Consider the following 11,954-nt stretch of genomic DNA (forward strand, 5'->3'; position numbering starts at 1 on the left):
AATAACATTCTTAATATTTAATGGATTTTCCTCAAACCTTCAATATTATTTTTTTTTTCTGCTTTTTTTACAACAAAGTTTTCATCAAGGTGAACTTCCCCTTTAAATCGTCTCTTTTATCAAGTCTGTAGGTATATCAATATTTATCATGGATAAAACGTTTGTGCTGTCATTAGAATGAGCAAGCAGAGATGTTAAAGGGTATAGAGTAGCAAAGTGATGTCACTAAAACTTTTCTTTAGCATTTCAGCGTTTTTGATACCATATTTTGGTAGAGCATGATGAAAAACCCCCACTACCAAAATTTGGTGGGAATCGGTCCATGGGGGCCCTATATATGACGTCATTAATTTATTATTGGCCCCATTGAAGTCAGTGTTATTATTGGCCTGGTTCTAAATGTTAGGAAGGGCTCACAGGCCTAATTCATTTCCCATAGACTCGTGTGTTAAAGTGGCACTTAAAAAGAATTCATAAAAAATAAGGAGGAAATTCGAGGGTTGAATGTTTACTACCAGTGGATAGGATAAATGTCTGACATTCCATATCTGACCAGAAAAGGGTACCTCGACCGGCTCATTTTAAAAATAAATCAGCATTTATGAAGACGACACCTGCCGGGACCAAATTCATCACTTGAGAGAGTAAAATGACCCTAATTCTTCCGCCAGTAAAAATATAGTTCCATAGTGGTGATATATGTTTCCAATTTGGAAAAAGTAAGTTCAGTAGGTACCCTCCCTAGAATCAGTGTTAGATTGTCAGTCATATTCATTCATTTTTGTCAATCAGCAATATCAAATTTAAAAATTGAGCAATGGGTTAACTCGAATGAATATCTATGGCCTGCCAGTTGTGATTAGGCCCGTGCGACCGGAACCAGGCCAATAATACATTGACCTCAATGGGGATAATTATGTATTCATTAGTTCATACATGTATCTTGGGGCCCCATGGACCGATTCCCACCAAATCTGGGTAGTGGGGGTTTTTCATCATGCTCTACCAAATTATAGTATCAAAAACACTGATATGTAATAAGTGAAAATTGATGACGTCCAAAGGGAAGTGTTCTACAAACCTTGGTCGCATTGTGTTATCAACATTTAAATACAGCTTCATTTTCTTATTGCTTATCCAATGTTTCTCACTCATCTTATTCTTTGATACTTCTGTTTTCACACAAGTTATTTTGAACATGTTCCAAGGGTTTCATTCTCCGACTGATTTTGCATATATACAAGTTGTGCACAAAAGTTAGTGAACCCCACCACAAAATGCACTTCTTCATGCCGAGTGTTGAATGTAGACAACACTAAAATGTCCGGTGAGCCCAGAGAAACAAGTTTAATTGAATGTAATATCTTATCACCTGACTTCACAATTGAAATATTTAAAACAAGGCAAAACCTGACCATTTTAAATATGTTTATTTTCTGGTGGGGTTCACTAACTTTTTAGCACCACTGTAAGCTTGATTTTTTTTTATTTCAGGAAAAACCATTTTGCCAGTAACATTCAAAATGTAGTTTCTCCTCACCTGTGGAAAGAAAACCTGCATTTCTTTGAATTATGTATGTATCGTTCAACATTCTAGAAGCATTATTGATAAATCTTGATTGATGTCACAAATAACTCAAAGACAAATTCACGCTTACTTTTAAATATTTGCGTTTATTCCTTTGTGGGAAAAAGGTTAGGGTTACTATGTACATTGTGAGCTGAGATAATTGATACAAAAGTCATCTATGTACCTTATTTATAAACTTACAATAAAAAAACATACCATCATATACATGTATGCATATATATTTTCTCAATCATATGTACACAAATAATTAATGTGACTCTATTCCTATCTACATGTACATTTGTCGGTAAATTGGCAGTATTAGTAAACCGTCTGAATTCATTCTCTTTCACATAACCACTGCATATAAAAGAACAATGTTAATCTCCATCACAGTAAGTTTTTGAAAAAGGTCAGTATTACCAACTCTGTATAAGCCTCTATTACATAAAAAATATTATATTTCCTTTATTGTGACAAGAAATTAATATCACTATTCATACTCCCCAGGGCCTACTGCATACTTGCAAATGAAATCAGTGTGTACTGTAATTACATTCATTTATCTTAACGCTTACAATACATCATGAAGTTTGAAATGGTTTAACCAACAAGCTTCATTTAAAATGACGAGTACAGAGTTACTACAAAGTGACATTATAGCAGGCATGATGATCATGGGCATGGCATGTATTCTCAAAATATATATCTTCTTCACCTATCTAGCTTTCAGTTGTCAATAGAAATGCAGCAAATATACGTAGAATTAGTACAAGGTGCACAAATGGTGTATAAAAGGTCTGTCTGCAATGATAATTAAATTGATCAATCGAGATGTAATATGTTTAGTTGTCATAATGAGTACAAGTGAGTTGCTATTTTAATACTATGAAATAATAATAATAGGCATTTGTATAGCGCCATCTATCTATTCCGAGGCGCATTTTTGTTATTATTACCCTGGCTTTAGCTCGAGCTGCCTTTCAGTGCTCGTGCATTCGAGGAATTAATCCTGCTGGGTACCTATTCACCTCACCTGGGTCAAGTGTAGCGCAGTGTGGATAAATTTCTTGCTGAAGGAAAACATGCCATGGCTAGGATTCGAACCTAAGACCCTCTGTTTGAAAGGCGAGAGTCAGGACCACTAGACCACAACACTATAAAATAGTGATACAGATCCTAATAATACAATTCATGGTAGAAATCTATAGCATGACCTGTCATTTATTCTAGGCAGCAGGCAATTCGCTGAATGACTGGTACTATTACTAATGACTTGTTCTATCGACCGGTCATGAGATTGAGATGAGGATGGTTTATCATATAACAAGGGTCCACATCATTATCTTATAAAACAAATAATGCACATAATTTCACTTTAGGCATTAGAGTAATTACACACACTTCGTTATTTTTACCACTGAAGGGTCCAAGTGCCCTCATCTATGACTCGGGCATGTTAGAACTGTTCCAAATGCACCTCCTTGCAGATGCCCACAATCATGAGTATCATTTTGATAATGTAAACTGTCCACAAAATTCAACCTACTAATGTGACGTAATATAGATATGAAGCATTCTGACTTTCAAATAACCTCAGAACTAAATTAGCTGAGAGTGAGAGAGACTAGAAAATTGTCAATTTAAAAAGAGCATAAAAGACAAAAGATAATGTGCAACTGGAATAAAGGATACAAGAAAACATAAATACTGGAAGTTAGAAAACAATTAGAAGTTAATTCGAAATGCAAAAAAAAAAACTTAAATCAGAAGGTATTTGGGAAAACAATCTCTCATTTCAACTGAAAGCTGTGATACCTACTTTGTCATTAATATAAATACATGTATATATATGTATTATAAATGTCCAATTTGAGTGCATGACAATTCAAAGAGAGTTTTATCAAAATATATTGCAAATAAAAATGTTTGTGCATTGGACTTGCAATACAAAACTAACCTTTAAATATCCACAGGTAAATAAAAACAAAAACTAAAAGGCATTTAAGACCCGGGAGATGAAATACACGTAGGTTCATTATTAAGAACAGACCAAACAATCTGATAATTCTTACTATACAAGAACAATTAAATTTTTTGTTCTTTTTTAGCTTGATAGTCTTGCATTACAATTGGTAACCTCAAGTCTGACAGGGTAGGAAGTAATTTTCTTTTTTTTATGGGCTATATTTTTCTTTAAATTGGGTCGATTGCTTGATTTTGGGGGCTATTTCTTTCATTTAAAGGTCTACTTTTTCGTGCAATGAGTAATTATGAAGCAAAGTCACATATCACCATTCTGACGAAGGTAGAACTAGAATATTGATTTTCTAAATATTCTTGACAAGTGTTGGTGACAGATCTTGGGGCAACTCTTGAAAAGACGGTTATTCCCAAGCATGCAACTTGAGGAATTTTAGGAGCGATTTGGACGTCATTAAAGCAAAATAGCCTGTTGCCCTCATGTAGTTCCTACATTGAAATTCGAGCCCCGTCTTACAAAGAGTTGCAATCGATCCAATCAATCACAACTATGGACGGCCAGCAACGTCAACATCATGCATGTTTGTTCAAAATATTTTTCAACTATGATGTATATTCATGCACTCATTGTTCTCTTGAAAATTCACTGCGCTTCTCTTTGTTTACGAAAGACATTGTACAAATTTCCTGTAGAAAAAAATTATGACACTGATGGATTTCTAGAGTTATGATTGATTGGATCAATCGTAACTCTTTGTAAGACGGGGCCCTGTAGACCTCTCATCCAATCTTTACAAATAATTTTTTTTACTTTTGTGAAATAAACTTTCATGATAACAATCCAAAATCAATCAATCAATCAATGTCAGTACCATGATAGTATCATCTTGAATTCAAGATATGATTAAATAATTCTAGATTATATTCATCTCCTCTGTACCCGTACTCTTACATGATTTGTGTCATCAATGACCAACTTTGCAGCAATCTTCACAACTACCGTAGTTTTGGGCCCTGTTTCACAAGGGAATGTGAGTGATTCAATTGATCTCAACTGTGGAAAGTCAGTAGCACCATGATACTTGGTCTAAAACTCGATGCACTTATCCCATTGAAAATGGGAAGGTGTGGATAAAGACAAAATGACAAAGCACACACATTTGTCATATTCCCCCGGGGGGGCCACTTCCATTCACGAGTGGATACCATGCGCGACCATGGGGTCTCGTAAAGCACCCTAAACACGTATTTTCCATATACTGAAAATGCACCCCTTAACAAGTATTGGCGTGTAAAACCCTACCCTTAAAAAGTATTGGAAACAAAACGATACTCTTGGCAAGTATTCCTTGAATTGAACCCCTAAACAAGTACAGCGATATTTCAATTGTTCCAGACGTTGATTGGTCGTCGGTTTTACCTGTACCTACATCATTGGGTTTAGTACAGCCCCACCTCCCAAACCTCGCGAAAATCGTACTCTAAACACGTAGTGTTGACTCTTGGGGCAAAAAGTACATCATTTATAAAAAATTTTAGTCTTAATTTTTATACCCTCGCAAATTTGACCCTAAACATGCAGCTTTCCTAGCGAAAATAGATACCCTATTTTCATTATTTTAGCGTTTTTGACACCCTTATTAGGTTACGTACGTAACATGCCCTATCTTGAAAAAGACATCCTTTTTACATGTTTTTTGGGTCGCGCATGGTATCCACTCGTCAATGTAAGTGGCCCCCGGGCATATTCCTGGGAAGCCTTTCATGAAAGTAGTCAGCACTGACAAGTTGACTTTCTCCAACAGTTACCATAGTAACAGTCAAAGGCCAGTGCCTCTCAGCCAATCAAAAGCAAGGATTTCACAGCAGTTGTCAGCAATGACATTCAAGTCAGTGCTGACAACTTTCATGAAATACCCCCCAGATGTCATGATTTGTAAGGGCCCCCAAAACATAGAAAATCAATGCAACACAAAAATGCAATGCGAAACCAAAAATGTGACACCAATTTATAATAAAGGAGGAATTCTTGCAATTGCAGGAAACTGGCATCCCGATAAATGCAGTCAAGCCTGTATACAAAGACAAAGGTCCATAGGGGGAATGTTTCATCAACATTTTCGTCTGACAAGTTGTCGGATCTGACAATTTTCCTTCAATTTGGTTGGCTCATTCATAATAAATGTACAGAAATAAAAGAAAACCAGTCTATAAAGACTACACTCTTCTGAGGGTAAGATTTTTTCAGGGTACCTGAACCTAATGTACATTGTTCTGTAAGTTACATCGTCTTACCCTAGAATATGGTTTCACTTTAAAACCTGTATTAAATAAACTTGAAGATCACCTAACTGTACAGACCACTTGGATGATCTTGGTACACAGCTTACATTCCATCTAGATGAGGTAATATGCAGGGATGTAGTCAAGGCCGGCCTTTCGGCCACATTTTGCCGGCCTTGGTCTCAGCCCCATTCATGTGCACAAAGTCTATGGGAGAAACTTTTCTCCTGCGGCCTCGTAAATAAAAACAAAACGGCCTGGACTACATCCCTGATGAGAGAACATTTTAAATCACACGATTGATCCTTGCTTCATCTCAACATGAACTCTTGAAACTTTACAAAACATAAAGAGAGTGATGGTTCCAATGACACTGATAACAGGAGAAAACAGGGTTGTGATTAAAAAGAAAACAAATTCTAAAAATAGAATTGGGGGTCTATTGTGTTTTAAATCATTCTAAATTCTTAAAAAAAAAGGTTTTAAATCCATCATAGACGCATTATAAAGCATGTTTTCATGTTGTGGAGGTGCCGTGGCCGAGTGGTCTAAGGCGCCTGGCTATACATGTAAAGTCCGGGGTTCGATCCTCGGCCGCGGCACCTATGCCTGTGAGCAAGGCATTTAATCTACATTACTCTTTTATCCTGCTTTCAAATAAATCGAAATGCTATGTGCATTATTGGTAACTAGGTGTGCACTTGTTTAAAGAAAAAAAAAGTTTTCAAAACAAAAATACCTAGTGAGCCAATCCTGGAAGAAAGATTCAAACTTGGTGCTATGTCAGAGAATCTTGAGGAAAGCAAACATCCCTGAAGCAGCACCCCATTCAGCTTTCCAGGAAACTACTAATTTCATTATTGTTATCAAAATGATTTAAATCGATTCCAAACACATTTTAAAACATGTATCAAAACAAATATTTACGTTGAGCCAATCCTAGGAGAAAGACTTAAACTTGATGCTTAGTTAGAAAACCTTGAGGAAAGTGAACATCCCCGAAGAAGTACCCATCCAGCTAGCCAGGAAACTCCTAATTTCATTCTCGTTTAAAAAATGATTTAAATACATTCCAAATAAATTTTAAAACATGTTTTGAAACAAACATGTACACTGAGCCAATCTTAGAAGAAAGACTTAAACTTGTTGCTATGCCAGAAAACCTTGAGGAAAGTGAACATTCCTGAAGTAGCACCCCATCCAGCTAGCCAGGAAACTCCTAATTTCATTCTCGTTTAAAAAATGATTCAAATAAATTCCAAATGCATTTTAAAACATGTTTTAAAACAAACAATTCTATTGTGCCAACCCTGGAAGAAAGACTCAAACTTGGTGCTATGTCAGAAACACTTTAGAAAAGCAGACACCCCTGAAGCAGCACCCCATTCAGCTTGCCAGGAAACTCCTAATGTCATTCGCTATGATGTCAAGGTTAAAGGTCACGAAATCTACTGGTGTTTTCTCTGTAGTCCGATGGAATGGTAAAGCGTGAAGGGTTGATGTTGTCTCTGAATTGGAAGGCTTGGAACGTGACGCGCGCCGTTATAGTTGGTAGGACGGGAACATCTGAAGGTTAAACACAAAATATAATCATAATGATGCTATCTCTTCCATTAAATATACTGTTATACGTTATGTATTCTATATATCAAATGCAGGCACGCCAACAATCTATTTTTTATCTACTTTTTATGCAACAGGCATTTGCAGTATAAAGTTTGGGGAAAAAGGTAGGCCCTAATAGATTTTCATGTAACTCATACCCTTATAAACAAAATAAGTACACAATACTGCAAAAAAGTACATGAAAATCTGTCTCTCAAACGCTATAAACATGGATACTTGATGATGATGATAGTAGTTAAAATTATAGGCAACACAGCGTTATATGTAGGCCTACAGATATAATACATTCTGAGAAATAAAATTATCATTACACCAACTTAAGCTTATTAAAGCTGCTGTTTCCAGCACTGTGTGCATTCAAGGAATCAGTCCCGCCAGTTGCCCAATCACCTCACCTGGGTTGAGTGCAGCACTACATGGGTAAATTTCTTGCTGAAGGAAAACACACCATGGCTGGGATTCAAACGCACGACCCTCTGATTGAAAGAAGAGTGTCAGAACCACAAGACTACGACTCACAGAATAGTTTTTTGAAATATTAAAAGGCAATTGAGAATGATATTTACCTATTTTAATTGGAAACCCTGGCGGTAGTTTCATCTGGACGAAGTCTCTTAACTTGTTGAAATGTTTCATTGAGGTTAGCACTTCAAGCATGTTTAGTAAGTCTGTCACCTCCATCGGGAAGTCTTCACTCTGTTTAACAAACAAAATCCCATGATATACAGATGAAAGTACAGTGAGGACTAAGAAAAGAAAAATGTCTTCTCATAGTTTTTTGTTAATAAACTTTATATTTTCGGCTCATACTTCTATTACCAAAGCTAACAAACGTTATATCTCTAATATGTTTCGTACTAATCCTGAGAAAAAACGAAGCAAAGATTGCTTGCCGATGAAAGGTTGGGTCCCCAACCACTTTAACAAGGCAAAAGTGGTCTTGAAAACCATATCACAAGGTGGTATCCAAACTGGTTCAGATAATATTAATAAATAATTTAGGATTTCTTTAGCGCACGTATCCACCTTGCTAGGTGCTCAAGGCGCTCCTATATTACCCTGGCTAAGCTAGTCTACAGATTCTGGTGCGCACAGCTTTTTGAGGAATTACTTCCTGCCGGTACCCATTTACCTCACCTGGATCCAGTGCAGCACAGTGTGGATAAATTTCTTGCTGAAGGAAAACACGCCATGGATAGGATTCGAACCCACGACCCTCTGTTTGAAAGGCGAGAGGCAGAACCGCTAGACCACAACGCACCACGACGCAGATGACCACTTAAGATCGCTTTGAAAACTGCTTCGATCATCCCTATTACATGTTAAACTGGTTTTCACTACATTGGTTTCTACTAAGCTAGTTTAAGGAAGTAGACGAGTCAAAAATTTCAAATTAACGTCTATTACAAATTCACTAATTTTTCAATAACATTAAAGATTACAGGCAAAAAATTATTTTTCACAACTTTCTGCCAAAATCTGCAACATCGGATAAGTTTTAACGCTGCAACGAATGGAGATTTCCAGTGCTCCCTTTTTTAGTTTCCACGGGTCATTTGAGCATCTCGGGGGCTAAATCGCCCTCTATTATGGAGTAATTTTTCCCTGTTAAAGAAACAATTATGACTCACCATGGCAACTGTTGCTTTGAACATCTTTCTCATTTCTTTACTGATCTGAGGTCTTCCTAGCACGGTCAAGGCTCTACAAGAAAAGACAATCACATTTTTACCAATTCGTGCGTTTATACTATATGTACATGCGCCTCGAATAGAAGACACCACTGCCAGAATCTTAAATCAGTGTAAAACTCAAAATTGACAATTTTGCTAATTTAGAACAAATGGCATAATAATAGGCATTTATATAGCGCCACCTATCTAGAAATATTCTATTCCGAGGCGCGATGTTATTATTATTATTACCCCGGCTTTAGCTCGAGCTGCCTTTCAGCGTTCATGCATTCAAGGAATTAATCCTGCCAGGTACCCATTCACCTCACCTGGGTTGAGTGCAGCACAATGCGGATAAATTTCTTGCAGAAGGAAATTACGCCATGGCTGGGATTCAAACCCACGACCCTCTGTTTCAAAGTCAGAAGACTAATCCACTGGGCCACAACGCTCCACCATTCATACTTCATAAAACCAGTGAAACTAGCTTCCTGTGCATTGGTTAATTGGTAAACTGTCATATTGTGTACTGAGGTCGTTTCATAAAGCTGTTCGTATAAAGTAAAGAGCAACTATTAGAACGACTGGTGAGCCTTTCTTGTGGTAAGTGATATTCACCATAAGTGTTCATTGGTGATTATTTAGCACAAAAGCACAAGTCTTAAAGTCACAAACAGCTCTATGAAACGGCCCCCAGGTATGATGGTTTAAAGCAAGTGCTTAGAATGATCAGATATTCAATAGTACCCCATCATCCGCATCACCATCACTATTATCATCATCACCATCACCATCATCATCTTTATAATCATCCTCTACCTCCTCCTCATAACCATCATCACCACCATCAACCCATCACCACCATTAACATCATCATCATCACCATTACCACCATTATCACCATCTCATCACCATCACCATCATCAACACCATCACCAAAATCATCACCATCACCTCATCATCCTCCTCCTTCCCATCATCATATTCACCCTCATCATCATCATCACTATCATTGTCACCATCATCACCACTATCACCATCATCACCGTCATCACTACTATCACCACCATCATCATCATCATCATCATCATCATCATCATCATCATCATCATCATCACCATCACCCTCATCATCATCACCATCATCATCATCATGACCATTATCACTACTATCACCATCACCACCATCATCATCATCATCACCATCATCTCCACTATCACCATCATCACCGTCATCACCATCACCATCATCATCATCATCACCATCATCACTACTATCACCATCACCACCCTCATCATCATCATCATCATCACCCTCATCATCATCATCACCATCCTCTTCAATTCTTCCATCTTACCTTCCTCTATCAGCATGAATATACTCCTCCCATGTAAGCACTGACCCAGGAGGTGGAGGTAATGAAGGTCTTCTTTGGCTCTGAAAAACCCCAAACAAACAAGAACTCATCGTAAAACAAATATTTATTCCTAGCTTAATATCCAATCAAACTTTCAAACATGTAATACATTGAATGTTCTCATTCTACACTGGATTTTTTTTCTTTGTTTTTTTTTCAATTAGGTATTGCCATCCTGTAAATATGCCTCATTATAAATATGGAGGTATGCCAAGTTACATTCTATATCATCTTCATCTTCATCTTCATCATCATCATCATCATCATCATGTCCATCATCATCACCATCATCACCATCATCATCATCTCCATCATCATTATCAACACCACCACCACCATCATCATTTTCATCATCATCATTATCATCATCATCATCATCATCTCCATCATCATCACCATCACCATTATAATCATCATCATCATCATCATCATCATCATCACCATCATCATCATCACCATCATCATCATCAACACCACCACCACCATCATCATCATCATCATCATCATCATCATCATCATTATCATCATCATCATCTCCATCATCATCATCATCATCATCATCATCATCACCACCATAATCATCACCGTCACCATCATCATCATCATCATCATCATCATCATCATCACCACCATCATCATCATCATCACCATTATCATCATCATCATCATCATCACCATTATAATCATCATCATCACCATCATCATCACCATCATCATCAACACCACCACCACCACCACCATCATCATCATCATCATCATCATCATCATCATCATCATCATCATCATCATCATCATCATCATCATCATCATCATCATCATCATCATCATCATCATCATCATCATCATCATCATCATCATCATCATCATCATCATCATCATCATCATCATTATCATCATCATCATCATCTCCATCATCATCATCACCATCACCATCATACTCATCACCATCACCATCACCATCACCATCATCATCAATACCATCATCATCATCATCATCATCAACACCACCACCACCATCATCATCATCATCATCATCATCATCATCATCATCATTATCATCATCATCATCTCCATCATCATCATCATCATCATCATCATCATCATCATCATCATCATCATCATCATCAACACCACCATCATCACCATCACCATCATCATCATCACCATCATCATGGAAAGACTGTTCCTTTGATAAGGCATTACAAGCTCCTTTGGGGAGGCTATTATCATGGTGACTCGACATATGCTCCAGCGACATTTGCTCCAGTCTTAATATCTCAGAGGTCATAGGGTAAGAGTTAGGATTAAAATAGAGTTTTTAGTTCAGAATAAGGTAAATATCATGATTAGGTTTTATGTTTGGCTTAATATGCAGAATTTCCATCGGAGCGATTGTCGCCGG

General features: G+C 37.1%; 1 protein-coding gene across 1 annotated transcript in view; it reads right to left on the reverse strand.

Annotated features, from left to right (window-relative positions):
* Window positions 1-5,690: 5,690 nt before the first annotated feature.
* Window positions 5,691-11,954, reverse strand: part of LOC129271777 (ankyrin repeat domain-containing protein 13C-B-like) — a 35,140-nt gene continuing 28,876 nt past the window's right edge. Inside the window, exons 8-11 of the mRNA XM_064106759.1 lie at window positions 10,493-10,572; window positions 9,094-9,166; window positions 8,029-8,158; window positions 5,691-7,402 (exon numbers count right to left, since the gene is read on the reverse strand). Coding sequence (XP_063962829.1) covers window positions 7,269-7,402; window positions 8,029-8,158; window positions 9,094-9,166; window positions 10,493-10,572 — 417 coding nt within the window. The 3' untranslated portion in view covers window positions 5,691-7,268. The remainder of the gene's footprint in view (window positions 7,403-8,028; window positions 8,159-9,093; window positions 9,167-10,492; window positions 10,573-11,954) is intronic.

This window comes from Lytechinus pictus, chromosome 11, assembly GCF_037042905.1.
Source record: "Lytechinus pictus isolate F3 Inbred chromosome 11, Lp3.0, whole genome shotgun sequence".
Classification (NCBI taxonomy): Eukaryota; Metazoa; Echinodermata; class Echinoidea; order Temnopleuroida; family Toxopneustidae; genus Lytechinus; species Lytechinus pictus.